This window comes from Amblyomma americanum, chromosome 3 (assembly GCF_052857255.1).
Source record: "Amblyomma americanum isolate KBUSLIRL-KWMA chromosome 3, ASM5285725v1, whole genome shotgun sequence".
Taxonomy (NCBI): domain Eukaryota; kingdom Metazoa; phylum Arthropoda; class Arachnida; order Ixodida; family Ixodidae; genus Amblyomma; species Amblyomma americanum.
The window spans coordinates 86,683,064-86,700,217 of record NC_135499.1 but is presented as its reverse complement, the minus strand read 5'-3'; the positions used below and the strand labels follow the sequence as shown (position 1 = coordinate 86,700,217).

The window sequence follows — 17,154 nt, the reverse complement described above, 5'->3', positions numbered from 1 at the left end:
AACCACTCGCTGGCTGCTCGCCAAAATTTTGCCTACTAATATAAGGTTTTGGTAATGTCCTTGTGTGGGTATATGGGATTTAGCAATGGCGCATTAGCCTTTACAACCTCTGCTCGCTAAAAAAGAATCACCCGCACTGTAAAAACGTGAAGGATGACTGACAAGAAATACAAGAGAACAGTGAGCTGTATGTCAAACATATGTGGGCTCGCCCAACTCTGTTTCCTCTAGATGAATCAAAACAACGAACTCAGAAATGTAGTTTTCTAAGAAATATTACGGCGTGCCTGCCTTCCTTCACACTTGCAGTGCGAAAAAGAGTATAAGTATAGAGTATTAAGCTGAGTGTTCAAAGGCTCGAGAAAAAATGGGGGGCGGGAGACACTCAACGGAGTATAGACACTTAAATTTGGGGCCATGCTTTTTTTTTGATAGCGTTATTTATTGCCTCTGGGCTTAAAAGGAGTAGGGAAAAAAGAGAAAGAATAGAGTGGGTCGGTGTGAAATGAAGTAGAAAAGGTGAGCAGATCTAATGAAGGCTAGGAGGAAGCGGTGATTCGCCTCCTGCGTCCAAGCAATATATGAGGGTGGGTTGCCCGGCTGGAGACCCGCTGCTGCCAGGCAGCGAATTCTGGTTGGCATCAGCGCCAGGTAACCCACATCAAGTGGTGAATGCCAGCCTCAGTATCTTGCGAGTTGCAGACAGGACACGCTAGGTGGGGATATAAGAAGCAAAATTGATGCCACGTCCGAGTTACGGCAGGAGTGAGGGCAACTCTGACCCGGATCCTCCGGAGCACAACCTCCTCTTCACGGGTAAGACCGTGGGGGAGGGTTGTCGCACACTGAGGAACGGGAAAACATGTGCGGCGCTGGAAATGTTTCTTTCTTGGGAGGAGGAGGGTGGCATCATCCATACTGAGGAATTGAGGCTTTGGTGTGGGTAGGGTCTCCAAGCCGGTTGCTGAATCTGGAGTGCTTAGTGAATTTAGCAGGTCACGTGGGGTCCACTCAATTCGAAAGGCTTGCGGGTTGTGAGCCGCCAGACCATGAATATTCTGGCAGATTCCTGGGCTGCGGCTCACGCGTCGGAGTACACGTGTTGCTTGAAGGGCGTCAGTGCGGATGATAATGTGGGCGTTTGGGAGCAAGGTAACTACATGCGGCTACAGAGCGAAGCTCGTCTTATATAGCAACCAGCGCAGCACAGAAGGAAGAAGGGGGTTCCGCGAATCGAAACCTGGCCTTCTTGTTAAGAGCAGGCGTGAAGGGACAGTGAACTGCTGTCGTTGTTTCACAGCCTTGGGTACTGGCATCAACATAAATAATAATTGAGCCGCGGGGTAGGTGACTATCTTTTTCCGCGATTCACTCGCGAAGGGACGATGCCGCAGAAGATGAGGTTGGTTGACGTAGAGCGGTAGGTTTGTTGTCGCTCAACTGCAAGGTCCCATGGAGGAAGGACTGAGGGTGGCGGCGATAGTATGGTGTGTGATGAAGCAATGCTCCGGATGGCTTGCGCTGAATGCAAAAGGGTGGCCTTAAGGCAACGAGCATCACGGTGGTGCTGCACAAGCTCATCAAGGGTATTTAGCTGAGAATTTTCTTGAAGTGCCACGATCGCTGTCATGCGTGAAAGGCAAGTGATAGTTCTCATAGCCTCCCGATTGACGGCTTCCAGACAATCCCACTGATTCGACAGGGTGGCTAGCGCACAAAATAGACGTACACAAAGGGCATTCAGACAGGACACACACTAGACATGCAACCGAATTTTACTTTGTAAAAGACGTATATATGCGAATTTTGTCTTCCATTCTTCTTAACTTGCGCCGCTGGTGCCGCCTACAGTTGCAGTTGCTTCAGAGCGTGATAATGAAACATCCAAAACAGCCACGTGCTACAAAAAGGGATGACATTATTAAAGTGATAAGGCTGGGATGCAGATGTGAATATTCAAGAAAGATGTATATGCGATATAAACCCAGGGAAAATATATAAAGTGAGCAAACAAAAAGCGAAAACGCAACGGTGACGCTGAACGAAGCTTGCAAAAGGCAAGATAAAGGCTAAAACGGACCTGTGTATAGGCAGGCCAGGATATAACAGATAAATCACAAAATCAGTGAAACCAAGAAGAATAAAAACCAAAAGACGTCTAAGGCCACCCCACCTCGTAGAAAGAAGTGAAAACAGGAAATGTGAAAAGGACATACAAAGATACGAGACAACTACTGATGCAAGTACACAGGTGCAGGCCAAAAGGCCGACGATAATATTGCTCTTCAAGGCAGGGGAATTTAAGCCCGCCGAAAACAGAACTAAGGCTAAGTGGTACAAGAAATCAAGCACCAGCTGAGTGGCTGGGAGCAAAAGTAGTAGAAGTTCATAACCTATGGGGGGCTGCGTTTCCAGCCTGTTTGATGTAAAGGGCCTCTAGGATTTCTCTGCCCTCCCTTATGCTCATCTTACCTATAGCAGCGGTTTCTTTCCATTTTGGAGTACAAGCTAGTTTGTGAGGGCATTTTTTTTTTGCTACGTTCAGCCAAGTGGCCATCTATCGCAACGCCTGAAACCTTTAGCTGGTGCTCCTGCAGTGTTTCATTTTAGGGAACGACCTGTTTGTCCTAGGCAGCATTTGCCGCAGAGCAGGGAATTTTTGTACACAACGCCCTTCTGACATTTCACGAGTTTCGTTCGGTGCTTCTTGCTGCAGGCATTCTTATTCTTGCCGTCGTTCAGTTGCAATTCTAGCGTGTATCCTGTATGAATTCCTTTTGTGTACGTTCACTGTGTGCGCTAGCCACCATGTCGAATTATAGCAACCAACTAGCCTAATTAAAACCCTTGGCAGTTACGATCCCCCTGAGCTCTGGTAAAGTGTTGGAACTGTACTTGGTAAATGAGGCGCGGTTGCAAAACCGCTTTCGCCAAATGTCGTGCGACATGGGAGCGAGCGCCGCTGGTTATGGGAGCAATACCTCTAATTAGGCCCAAAGTCTGCAACGCCTGTTTTGTAGCCTGAGAAATGCAGGCAGTGCCCGTTCCGGACTGATGTATCGACAAACCCAGAATTTTCAATGTAGAAGATTCTTCAACTCGGGTTCCAGATAGCTGGAGAAGGATTGGCGTGGCAGCGAGTTTACGGCGTCCTCAGCGGTTGGTCACTGACGTGAACGTTGTTTTACTCACGGAAAGCTGTCGGCCGGCAGACATAGCATAATTGGAGGTAATATCTAAGGCTGACTGTAGGGCCGCAGCTTGAGTTAGCAGGTCATGGTGAGTGCTCCATACCGTGATATTATCGGCGTACAGTAAGAAGTTAACGTCAGGGACGTCATGCAAGCGTCATGCAATACGAAGAAAGGCAATAATGAACAGCGTTGGTAACAGTACTGAGTCTTGGCGTAGACCACGAACAAAGACAAATGATACTATGGCGTCACCACTGAGACGTATGGCAAATCGTCTGCCTTCAAAGAAGGATTTTATAAAATTGCATACTCGAAAAGGGAAATGCAGCAGAATACTAAATGGCAGCATGACTTAAGTTATCGCAAGCCTTTTCGATATCCATGAAAAGAATGATACGTACACTATGGCTGCGAGTTGATGACAGAACTTGCGACGCCAAGACAGCCAAAACATATTTAGTGCAGATGAATGAATGGAAGCCAGTTTGGGTGGGGTGGTAAAAACCGTGGGGCTGGGACGTCAGTGTGGTTAAATGTAAGGCTCGGTGCAGAAAAAGTGCGATATATTCGTTGCTTCATTGATTTAATTCGATTCAGTGCTGCAGCCAGCTTCCGTCAAGAGACGTAATGACAGCGCATGCAGAAGCACCGGTTAGTAATGCAGTTTTTATACCTCACGTGACCCCTACCACACTTTGACATCGCAGTCATCGGTCGGCTGTTGAAACCAAAACAGCACGAGAAAGAAATTGGATTATAAATTATTTACCGGGTTTGAGAGAATACCACGCGCTAATCCATTTATATTAATGCCTTAGGCGTCATTACAGAGAAGAAAACACGCACCCAAAAGCTAAACGTACAAACTATTTTAAGCGCCGCCTTTAAGGGTCTGACGCGATAGCATTTGTAAGTCCCGTCAATGGTTCCTCTCGCCTACCGAGGCACGAACACTGTTTCCTCTTTTACAATTATAATCACGTGAAGGACGACATAGCATAGATATCAAGCCCCGCTTTAACCAAGCATTATGAACGTACCTGTAGCGTGTCCGATTCGTCACCCAAGGGTCGGTGGATCAATTCCCAACTAATTACCAGAACTTCGCACAGTAGGCTCCCTACAGCTGATGTCAAACATATCCTCTTTTACAGCCGCACACGGTGTTCCTTAGTGGGTATTCTGTGTTGTATCACTGCACGCTATCTCTAATACTGTAATGTGGTGAAAAGAACTCGCAGCTGTCACTTGCACTGGCGTTACATAGTTGCACCTGGTTCGACATGGGACGAGGCATAAATGCATACCCTCTGCTGATTAGCGCCAAAAGCATTTTTCAGCGTTGCTTTCTTGCAACCACTGGCAGTAAGGTAAACACTCTCCAAGCCCGTCGAAAGATTCTTACCAGGCGTCCGGAACGGATGATATCGTTTAGGGAAACCCGGCCTTGGGCAGTTTCCCCACACGATGTTTCTCGTGCAAATTCTCTAGTGAGCGATCTGTAAGCGAAACCTAAGTAATTGAACTAAGCACTCAGCAAAAGGAAACATTTCCTTCTTTTGAAGATTCTCATTTCTGGCGAACGTCCATTAATCATCAATCTCTTGGTTCTTTATTTGCCTTCCTCTTTTCCAGGCTCCTATCTTGATTTTATTCGTCTCATTATCGGGCTGTCTCCCCATCCATTATCTTTCTCACCCCCATGGAATGTGCACCTACCACAATCATCAAGTTTTTCCGGCCACAATTCGTGTAGCACTCTCGAGAGGAAACAATATGCCAGGCGCCTGGCTTGGCTCGCAGGGCCTGGAAGCTTCTAGCGGCGAAACTTCGAAGATGGACAAAAAATCTCGAAATAAGAGTTAATGCAACGAAATTGCTTATATAAAGGATAGTGACAACAGTACTCTTAAGAATAGAGAACATCGCAGATCTATCCTTAAATAACGGGGAATTACCACAACCACCACCAAAAGCGAGAAGACAGAATGTATTTGGCCGATAAATGTACTGTCCAGAACAGACAACACTGGACCTTTCTGTCTAGCATAGTGAATAAAAAGCCGACGGAGATAAAGACTCATTTTTCTGTTCTACGCTCCACCAGGACTTCAGTTCATGGCAGAGGTTCGATTTGAATGTGAACCTCCACGCACTACTGGCCACAGCCTTCGCAATAAATATATTAGGAACATTGTACCAGTTATTTAAGCAAATATCTAGGAGAATTAAAAAGAAAAAGCTTTCTGGGACATTGAGATGGCTTCTGAGGCATTGTAATAGCACAGGTCATCAGGAAAGTGATGAATGACGTTAACCAGTAAGCAGGTGAACTAATTTTTTATAATTAACTTTTTAACGATTTGTTTTGGCGCCTGATCGCAACTACAAACTTGTGGCTGACCGTTGAAAACCGCTTTATAATTTAATTTCTAATAATTATAAAATGCGTGTATCACGGGTTCTATAACACAAGGTATTTTCGCTGTCGCGCACCCTTTACGAAAAGGAGGCGTCCACATCACGCCTCAATGCGACGTTAATTCTTTTTCGTCACTCCGTGGCGCATGTCTCACTTGGCCGTCTCTCTCCTGCGCTGGCTGAACCGCCGAGAGCGTGTAGTCTGCAGCGATGCAGACGAAGACCGAACGCTAAACCCTTAATGGACCAAATAGTTTTTTTCTCTCTCTCTCTCAGGTGCTGCAGCATTACCGTTCCGGCTTTCGTTATCATTAAATTCTCTTCGACAAATGCGGCAAGTTAAGATTGATTCCAGCCTACTTGGTCTTTTCTAGCACGTTCAAAGGAGATGCGAGTTGACGAATTCCCAAGTTTTATCAAGAAATTCGATCCATACCTTCAAACGTCGTCCTCATGTTTATGGTTTCCCCTGCTTTGCAGCCGACAATGGCTAGCGCTGCAATGCAGATGATTGCTTCGCGGAGCATGACTGTATAGCGGACGACTACCCGCAACTGGTGTGGTCCCAGGACGTCCATCTACATTCCATGCAATCGTTAGTGGTTCGTCACAGTTTAACCAGTTCCACGGATTACAAACGAGAGATGCTATCGTGTATGGCATCATTGAGTAGTGAGCATTTGGCGATTATCGCACAGTTGCGTATAGGCCATCCAAGGTGCAGTATCGCGATAAGCAAGAGCCAGTGTAGTAGCCAAGTACCTGGAATGTAAGGGAGCGAAGCTCTTGCGCCGAGAGCAGCGCATTTTCTCATCTTTTGAGTCCAGAATACAGTTAGGATTCCACTTTGTATTCGCAGAAGCTGCCACATGAAATGGAGTTTACGCACGATAGCGTAATTTTGGTCTGTGACTTCTCGAAAGGCATGTATTTTGGAAAGCGAATTGTTGCCCCGAATATGTAACATGTTCGTCATTCAGCTGAAGTGAGCGGTATGTTTTGAAAAAAAAAATTAAACCTACTTCAGGAGAAAAATAAAGACGGATAGCAAATGTTTTATGCAATCGGTACCAGTTCTACAAAACATTTTCTTTGCACTTTTTCCGAGGTTGTTGCAATGTGTAATGCTTTGTGTTCTTTTGTCCTGAGTTAAATAGATTAACAGAAGTAATTTCCTGAAATTTTTCAGTCATATCAGAGTTCAAAGCATCACGAAGGCTACCGCTGCAAAATCACGGTATAATATCGTAAAGGAAAATGGAACATAACTGAGTACCGAGCAGCTGCACAGCGCGGAGGAATAGTGTAAGGTGATTTTGAGACAGATAGTAGAAATCTTGATACTTTTCTCAGCTTCTTTGCACAGAAGGTGACGTTAAAAAATGGGGTGGTTTAGCTCCGGTTAAACCTGGAGTGACGCGATAGCTACAGCTGGCCGAGTGGAACTTGGTAACATGAGCAACCACGTGATCAGCCAATGCGCCGCGCCGCCAGCAGCTGCTCCGCGCCACGTGACCAACCAAGGGACAGCTGCAACGAGGCGGCGCAGCCACAGGATGGCGGAGCCGCCACACTGAAGGCTCAAAATGCTACCGTGATGTAGCTATCGCTACAACAACGGAGAAATGGATAAGCAAATTAACCAAGCATACACGATATCACGTACCCGGTAATGTTTACACCCAAGTACGAGGGCTTTTACGGCAGCCAGGTAGGCAAGCTAACAGGAATTCAAACCAGTTATTGAAAAACTTGTGCTCGCGAACGAAAAACAAATCAATGGCTGCGAAACAAGTTAACTCGGCAGGCGACAACATCAGATTACCGGTCGCTCTCATCCGTAGTCTATTGTATGGTGACTTCGCACTTTCCAACAAGCGGTCGTTCAATGCATTGAACTGTACCTAGAGAAAGAGAGAGATCCGATGAGAACTGGCGTATTCAGCATGGCACAAAATTGCAAAAATTATGGCGCGTGATCAGTCGCAGGGCTTCCGGAGTGGTCTGGTTGCATCTAGCGAGCAAATAGAAATAACCAGCCTCGCAAGAAAAAAACAGTCATCGGGCCGCATGCCCATCAAAAGGAAATAAGAAAGTACACACACACTTATACCAAAGCCCCGCGCCGACTGTATGCTTGAAAGGAAAAAAAAACATTGGCGGTGGTTTAGCTCTAGTTAAACCTGGAGTGACGCGATAGCTACAGCTGGCCGACAAGAACTAGCTCAGATAAACTGCAAAGTCAGTCTTTCGCTGCTCCGTTTCACTGGGCGTTCCTTCTTCATCTTCGTCCCACTTGACACGGCGCATACGCACAGCTGTGGCAGCTCTGTTTCGCCGGCGCGCCTCGCCGCCGGCAGCAGCAGCTGCTCCTCACCCCGTAACTGGTGACGTGACCAACCAAGTATCGAACCACGTGATAAGCGAAGGCGCCGCGCCGGCGGCTGCTGCTCCGCACCCCGTGACCAACCACGTGACAGCATGCCGGCACAGCCACGGTGTGGCGGTGCAGCCACAGGGTGGCGGCGCCGCCGCGCTGTACTATGTGCCACGTGATAAACCACGTTACCAATCTGCTCCGCACCACGTGACCAACCACGTGGCAGCGTGGCGGCGCAGCCACAGGGTGGCAGCGCCGCCACGCTGAAGGCTCGAAATGATACCGTAATGTAGCTGTCGCTACAAAAATAGTGTTAGGGGTATGGAGTATCCGAAAGCTTAAACAAGAGCGGCATCGACAGCGGCATCGCACTCACTTAAATTACCATAATGGTGGAATAAGTCACCTCGTTACCCTGCGGCCCTGCATAGTCTGCCCACCGAGGTAGGGTAATTTAGGCACCTGCACTGCCTCCTCCCGCAGGACAGTCTCCGCACGGGCTTTGATAGGTCACTTTCTTGTCACTAAGGTGACCGGTGTCCTACACGAAGAAATGTTCGCCGAAAGATGAGTCTGTGTTGTCTACAGTACAAGCGACCGACAGGATTACACTTGCCGAACGAGCAAGAGCAGGTCGTGCATTGGCAAAATTTGCATTCACACTACCAAACACCTAACAGTACCGCGCGTTGATTTGAGGTTTGCCATCGTATGTCGATACTTCCAACAAGAATAATATACCATAGTAGTTTGCCCTTATCAAACATGACTTGAAAGCTTTTACTTGTACCATGACATTTTCGACGCCATGTCAGTGTGCAGTCCAAAACCATGACTACAACGCCCTCATTATATCGAGAGCATGAACAAATTTCTGCTCGTTGTCTGTACGCATCACTGAAACTGCAGCCGGCTCTTTGAAATCAAGACGGGGTCGAAATGTATGATGAAACCAGTTCTTTTGTTGTTTTGTTGTGGAAAGAGCTCAAGCGCAACTTCGCTGACAAGTGGAACACTATCAATGCGGCGTTATTGAACATTCCGAGGGTTATTTCTGCCTGCAAAGATTGTTACGATGAGCTCAAGAGCCCTCATATTTTGGAAGTCAGGGTAGCTATTAAATAGAGCCCACAGCCATAAAATCGATGCCGATTTCAGGGTAAGACCAACAAGGTAATGAATGCTTATTGTTAATGAAAACAGCAGCACGCTTTCTTAAAACCTGATTAAAAAAAGCCAGACAAGCGTTACTCCTGAACCAGCGTATCGCTGCTTGAGTGCAACCAGATGCCTTAGTGGCTGTGCGAGTATATCGCAATAACCTGTGAAAATGATGTATGAAATGCAGGTGCCCAAGCAACGGCCACCGCTGATCGCACTGCGTTCCGTCTCAGTAAGAATCGCGGTCAGAATATAAGCTGTGAAGCTCAGTGTAGGTTAAGCACCGCTGTAGAGTACCTTATGCCAACGTTACCACCTGAAGAATCAGAACAAGTGGAGCACGGTGCAGGGTTTTACGAGAGGGAATCAAATTTGGAGCTATGTTCGAGGATTAGTGTTTCAGACGTTATACAGCGGGACACCATTGTAATGTCGTTATGTCTTTATGTGCAACCATCAGAACTGCTATCAACCATTCTTCCACGGAATATAATTTTCCTAGTCTTCTTGGTTCTGCGGTGATCTACTGATATGGAATATATTGCCTGTGGTTCCTTTTCCATAAATCGATGTTCTAACCTTATTATTCCTAACAAACTTATGCTCCACGCAACGAACGTATGTGGGCGGGTGAAACACTGAATGAAGTTTCAAGGCTTTGAGTATGCTTGACCATGAGTTCAGTCATTCTCGACGCTTTCTTCCATCAGGCTAGTCGTTAACGTAGCTGAGACACCGTTATCAGAGCCATCGGCAGATGCGTCCGCAGCTGCAAGCGAAGTAATGTCGTCGCTATTGGGTGAGACGCCTTCCGTTGCAACCGTTTCCTTGAGTATGCGCGTCACCTTTGTAGACGGGGTCGTGGTGGTGATGCTGGAATGTATGTCAGACGGGCTCTCGCTGGACATGAGCAGGAACATGATGAGCAGCACAGTAAGGGTAATAAGGAGCACCACCACGCCGACCGCACAAGGTTTGCCAACGTTCGGCTCATTCGCCGACTCTCGCATGTAAGAGGGGGGTAGGCGGCGCCGGTCCTCAGGCCACTGAAAGAAGGATGCAGAAGGAAAGTATTCGATCAGCCTTAATTCTAATGAGTGGTATATTGGAAATTTTCTAGACTGATTGCACAGACAAAGAGGTTTGCTTTAACAATGTGCACATGTGGTCGCGATGCGACTTTGAACTCCACGTGGGCAAAGCTGTTCGCTGTCCATCACAAAAAAAGTGACAGCTACAGCCTTCACTCTACCCCGCCCTCTTTCCAACCAGCATGGCCCTTTGCGGGTAAAATAAGCACAGATGGCTCCTGCAGCGGCAACTTTCGTTGAGAATTTGAGGGTCTTATGCATGCTTCTACACCCGTGAATGGAAGCACATGCGGCGCGGACTCAATAAATTTGGCTCCATTCCATACATCAGCCTTAACTCCTGTACACCTGCCCCGAACCAGAAAACCTGGATAAAATCCGGCTCTTTACAGCCTGACGCATACTCCGTACACATACCTCACACTGTGACTTTTCTTTTGCTCGCTTACTGGTAATTCTGTGCCAGAAAGGCGATTACCGACTGGGAGACCCGTTCCGTTCATCACTCCACAGTATTCCCATATGAATATATGGGCGCCCATAACGAACGTCGAGCGCCAAGCCATTTTCAAGCAATGAGCAAATTCATCCCATATCATGAGAGCCCTGGATCGAAAAAGGGGTTCATCCATCATGTCTCGTGACTTGATAAATACACTCAGGTGCGAGCAAAGCCGTTCACAAGACAGTCACGGCTCGAGTTTTCCGCCATCCCTGGACCTCCTAGTTCCCAGATGCGGATAATAAAGGAAGGTGCCGTTTAGACGCAAAGCAGCTGCGCTAGTCTCGTCATGTGTTGCCCGGAAAGTGAATGTGTCATGTTTCACTTTCCCATCCAAGTTTTATCATTATTTAGAAAGTTTGGTGGTCACTAATAGAGAAGTACACCTAAGCATGTTATATGTGAGTTTATTGATAATAAAAACCAGATGGATGCAGTAATACGAGGTTCTTCAAGACATTCGCGCATGAACAATTAAGGCGTACGTTGAGTATGGTATTTCTATCAATCCACACATTACTATGCACTCTGGAAAGCTCCTGGCTACCGCCGCTAAGTGTGGGGTCCATGTCGCTTCTAGAGGAAAAGTGATGTTTTAAAGCGAAAGTTTTACTACTCCAGCCAGCGAGGCATTTCGGCTCGTCGCGCACTTCAGCCGTATGAGCGGGTCCACGAACGACCGTGAGCCACCGTTGCCTAGCAGCATCGCAGCCGCGCTCCAACAGATGGCGCCGCCGTCGACGCCACTGCCCTCGCCGCTCGCTCCACCAGATGTGCTCCGCTGAGGTAGAGAGAGTATATATATATATATATATATATATATATATATATATATATATATATATATAGAAGGTCTTAACGAAAAGCCTGGTACCCTTTCTTTTATTCACGACCTCAAAACAAAATAATACTACATTTCTCGTTAATTGGCTAACTCAGATATACCTTTTATAACTCCTAGTGTATATCCCAGGCAATCATACCCCTCCTTACTTACACTATCCTGCCTCGTGCAGTATTGATAAGCTTTTGACGTTCTTTCCTTACATTTTCCGACAATTTGAAATCTTTGCACACAGCTAACCCAGCCCTCCTCCCCTACAAACAAGTATTCCCGGCGAGGTCGGTTCAACGACCCACCCACGGAGAGGGGTGCACCGTTCAGTGAAACCCAGACCCCGTGAGTAAGTTCTGTGCTCGTTAACGTAGCCCACTCCTTCCTTAACGTTCTAGCCCTCGGCTCACCGGAAATTAGTGAGACCCCAAAAGGCGCCTGGTTTGGCCTGTTCGTCACTGCCAGTGTCATTTGCGCAGCGGCTCCTCTTCGGCCACGCATCTGCAGCGGCGCCCTTTGTGTTTGTGCAATTTGTTTGTGTGTTTTGTTTGCACGTTTTGCTTTCGTACTCCTGTGGTTGCCGTGCTGCCCATGTCCCCCACACCGTCTTCCTCTCCCTTTCTCTCGTTTCGCCATCTCCTTTTGTAGCCCGCCCTTCCTTACTATACTAGCTTTCCCCCTTTTTTTCTTTTATTTCTATTTTTTTGCTTCCTCCCCCAATATTGTCCCTGTCTGCTCCCCGCACCCCCATCTTTATTTTTAATTTTTTTTCAATTTTTTGAACCGTTGTTGCTATATATATATATATATATATATATATATATATATATATATATATATATATATATATATATATATATATATATATATAATGCGCTTCGCCTCAGTGTATTGTACACGCTGGCATTGGGCGTGGAGGCTAGCCCTCCAGTGAACAAGGCCCGTGTCCTCCCACTTTCCATCCTTCCAACATCCACTGAACAAGTGCATTGTAGTCGTTATGGAGAGCGCGAAAGAGACGCAACAACGACAGAACGAAGCGAGGAAGAGACAACGCGCTCAAGAGACGCCAGAAGAACGCGCCGCACGACTCGAAAAGCGTCGTAACGAAGATGTGGCTAGAAGAAGTCGTGCCACGTCCCGCAGTGACTCTTCAATTGCGGAAGAGACCGGTTTGAGTTCCCGAGAGCGTCGGAATGAGACGCTGCGTAGACGACGTGCCGACGAAACGAAGCTTTCGCAATTCAGCTAGGGTTAACCAGAGCTAAACCGCAGCCAATTTTTTTTTTTTTTTTTGCAGTGAGCGATCGCAGAAATAAGAAAGTATCTTTTTACAGCATTTACGCTCCAGGGGTTGTTTGATTAAAAATAAGCGGTTTTGAAGGAAAGGAAGTGGCGCAGTAACTGCCTCGATCACTTCTCGGTGGGCACTTTAACAACACCGTGAAAGATCTTCGATTGACTTAAAAGGCAGTAGCGACTCTATGCCTTTCCGAATAAATGCTCAGAATGGATATAATGTTCAACCAAATGTGATTTGAGATGGAGGTAGCAACAACTTTATTTCAAATAACTATAATTTGAATGGTGGAGCACGAGTTGGGTCCTCCGTCGAAGTTTCTACTGGGAGCTGCTGCCGCTCGGACGCTGATGATCAGGCTGCACTGGTTGCAGAGGTTTGAGCTAGACAATGTCTCGTACCATTGCTCATAATTTGGGTTTGGTTGTTTCGATATTTTATTCGTTTCTTTGACATGCCCAAACTATTCGCTATAGGCCTCGCCCGTTACTAGCGTTTCCTTCATGACATGTTGCGCATAATGGTAAAACAAGCAACGAGACCGCTTTTTATAAGGGTTGATAACTCTATATAATCAAAAAGTAAGGTCAAAGAACCAGGCGCAAGAGGCCTGCTAGGGGTTTGGCAATGTAAGCTGCATGCTCCTGGACGTGAACTAGTAAGCAGCAAAGCTGCTTTGAAATAAAATTTATTTTGTTTTTCTGAGTATTTGTGTGCATGAATTTTGACTTTTCTAGGCGGAGAGATATTATTTTCGCTTATTCTGCCTTTGCAAGAAGAATGCCTGCTTTTTTCTCCTTATCATTATTCCATTTTTAGACCACTCCTGTTGTTTAATTTTGCGGTTTGTAATTTTGCCATTGGTAAACATGAGGTGACATGACGGCGAGGGGCCACACAGATGGCTTGGAGGACTGAGCCGGTCAGCTGCTTTTCGCGTTTACGTCTTAGCGTCGGGTCACGTGGTCGGTTCGGTCCCGTTTAGAGCTCGCTTGGGCAACATCACGGCGTTGGCTCCGCGACCTGCGGTGCTGCGACGCAAACACAGCGGATTTGCCGGGTATGGTGCACTAAAGAATTGCCCTGCAGTGTTGTGATTATTTTTATAGATCTAAGCTTTTTTTTTCCAGTGCGGGTACCACTAGAGATAGAGCACTGGAACTTCATATCTTGCATACGTTCGCGATGCAAAGGCATTGCAGGGTTAAGTGGTATCATCGGCGAACTCACTGCGCTCATTTCTGCCGTAGTAAAAGCCATGCGCAGCAGCCTCCGACTTCAGTGTTTTGTGCTGCGCCCGCACACACACACACACACAGACGCACACACGCGCACGCGACCCCCCCCCCCCCCTCCCACGGACACACACACCGACATGGAACCTCCTTACTTTCCTTGGTGAAAGGCGGATTCTAGACTTTTGTATTGAGAGGGACACACTATATCAGACAATGGCTAACTACGTCGTCGACTTCGAACACATATGTCGCTGCGAAACAACCCCTGGCCGTTGTTAGTCTCCTAAAGAAATAAATGCTTCCGGGGTTCTCAAAAGAACCTTTCTCCGACTGTGATATAACAGACCACTGAAAGCTGTACCGTCGCTTACTATTTAATAATGCACTGTACAGTAAGAATGCGGGACAGTGAGAAAGTGTCATCTGTAGCTGCGTGACTCAGGTGAGTGGTGTCGGCCCTGAGGCCCTGTGAACAGCCTGCCTAAGGAGTGCGTCATGGCTGGTTATGTGTTACAAGGGCGTGGAATATCTGGGTAGAAAGAAAAATTCGTTGGAGGCATTTAGATATCTCTTAACGGCGGGAAGGCGAAATGAGTTTGCGGCTCATTGCACTCATTTGAATTTGCCGCGCTTGAATTCATTTCACGAAAGAGAAGAGCAGCTGGCGTGAGCGTGGCAGAGGTCACGTGACATACCAAGGTCACATGACCTAAGTGTTACGTACGGAGGCGAGTATGAGCCATTAAAGGCTATCGCCTTAAAATGGATGCTCTTAGAGGAAATAGCCGATGCGTACGTAATACTCTCCTGACAAATTCAATTTGGGGAAGAGAGCTTGAAATACTGTACATATTTGCTCCGAAAAAAATCAGTGCAAAAATACAAACTCTAGATATGAGTCCTATGCACGACATAATCATTTGAATCATGGACCATTCCTTCCTTCCTTTTCTATCTATGATGCTTGCACTTCTGCTACGTCCACGTGATACCGCCTACATGCCTTACAAATACAGTACCCACATTAAAGCCGGGTTTCTTCACTGGGCTTGTGCCGACTGTTGAGCAAAAACCGGAACCCTTATGCGGGATACACACCGCACTGAAACTGAACGGCAGAAGACACTGCCGACTGGCGCATCTGTGCTTTGGTTACAAGCTAATTATTGTGTTAAGCACGGTATACTTTAATTCCATATCCAGGCAATCTCTCTCTAAAACTGTCCAGAAATTGCGGCAATATGGACGCCCAATTAGGAATGATCCATCTAGCAGAAGAATTTTTTTGAGAGATGGCAGTAGGTGCGAGCAAAACGTGTTAGGTAGTGCCTTAGCGTGATAGAACCGACAGCGGCAGGGAGCATGCAGCCTTCGCGGTCACGGGGATGAGCCTGGCGGGCTATGGACAGAATGGCATGTGCATTTGTTCGTCCGCCATTAACTGTAGCAGTCCTGCGCATACCGGCACAAGCTGCTTTTGTAGTCGTTACCCTCATACAATGGCACATGCCGGCACAAGCAACGCCAACACAACGGTCGAAGAAGTTTAAGGCAGAACGCGGATAACAGGTGCCGCCAGCAGTGCTGGCAGCTTTTTTTTTTTAGAGTATTTATTCGACAAGGCTGGACCACTCCCAATAAGTACAAAGATTTGCGTGCCTAATGACGGAATAGAGAAGAATTCAATTCTACTAAGAGCTTTTAGCAGACGCACATGAAGTTAAGAAGGTGGCAAGGCGACCGAAGATGTCATTAACGCCGCATTAGAAAGGCTGTAGAGGCCACCGTAGCAGGCTGTGTAGCGATTAAAAGGGACTGACTAGCACCGTCTAGGACCCGTCCTAGAATTTCTTACGCTTTGCGTGTAAAGGTTTCCATGGTGGCACCTACGCTAGTTGCGATAACATTGATATTGAAGTTTTTTTTATTTTGTCTCGGTAAAGCGTTTTTGATAAAGCGTTTTTGTTAGTCTTTTCAGAGGTGGGATGCCTGATTCTCCATCGGGAACAAAATGACTAATGGCGAGGAACGCCAGTGAGTGTCCTTTTTAGAGAAGCTGCAAGCCCCAAGGCGATATTCTTAATTCCGCCGACCTAAAAGGGCAGTAACGCTGTTCCTCACCTGTGGTGGAGGTGGGGCCGGTGGTGCCGTCAAGTACAAGTGGCTGTGCTCCTTGTTTACGGGTCGAGGCACTGTCGCCTTCGGCTGCGCTCCAGCGTCCGCAAGATTAGGCACCGGTATCTCTCGAGGCAGCGGTTTAAGGCTGGCTCGACGCTCGGCTGGTTTCGCCACTGGCTCGTAGATAGAACCGCGTCGAGACTTCGGAGGCTCCTGGATCAACAGCTGCGGCTGGTGCGGGCCGGCGTCTGGAGCACCGGCATTCGGCGCCGGTGGCCTCGGAAGCTGCAGCGCTTCATCCGCTTTGGACATGGAGCGGCTCTTCCGGCGGAGGTCGAGAGCGGGGGAAGGAGTCCCGGCAGCATTTTGTCGTTGTACATTGTTTTTGCCCAACACAGCAGGGTCGGGCTTGGTACCTACCGAAGGATTCATCTTTTCGTCTTCCTCGCCACAGCCCGCGCATACGAGGGCTATCTTTTGGCCGGTAGTGCTCGAATGGTTGTAAGAAAACAACGTGCATGCGGACAGAATGGGGAAAGAAGAGGTGAACGAAATTTTAATGGCTGACAAGCAGCTGTTTCTATGACGCTGTTGCGCTGCATGATTCTTCATCTCAATCTGTACTTATGCCGCTCTGGGTTCGCGCCATCGAATTTATGTGCGTCAATGGGGGACGTTGAATCGTTAGATCATTTCATCCTCTCCTGCCGGCGGTTTGCACGGAAGAGAATTCGGTTTCTGCAAAATCCTCTCGCTCAATTAGGGCTGCCGTTTACTCTTCCCGGCCTCCTCTCCTTCGGTGCAACCGTCAAAGGGCATGACATTTGGCAGGTGTGTCACTTTCTTCACAGGCACGTCATCGCAAACGGGAGATGTTTGTTTAACTTTCCGTTGCCTTTACTTTTCTCTCAAGA

At 47.4% G+C, this 17,154-nt stretch overlaps 1 protein-coding gene across 1 annotated transcript; it reads right to left on the bottom strand.

The window, feature by feature from the left end:
* Positions 1-9,676: 9,676 nt before the first annotated feature.
* On the bottom strand, positions 9,677-16,739 carry LOC144123129 (uncharacterized). The gene is made up of 2 exons (XM_077656028.1): positions 16,244-16,739; positions 9,677-10,202 (listed from the first exon to the last, which is right to left on the bottom strand). Exons 1-2 carry the CDS (start codon positions 16,670-16,672, stop codon positions 9,837-9,839), a joined length of 795 nt encoding a protein of 264 aa, XP_077512154.1. The 5' UTR covers positions 16,673-16,739; the 3' UTR covers positions 9,677-9,836.
* Between the last annotated feature and the right edge of the window lie 415 nt (positions 16,740-17,154).

Excerpts from the sequence above, each read along its gene's own strand:
- LOC144123129 (XM_077656028.1), bottom strand. The coding sequence starts at position 16,672 with ATGAATCCTTCGGTAGGTACCAAGCCCGACCCTGCTGTGTTGGGCAAA. Across the intron at positions 10,203-16,243 it reads CGGCCCCACCTCCACCACAG|TGGCCTGAGGACCGGCGCCG; the intron begins GTGAGGAACAGC and ends TCCTTCTTTCAG.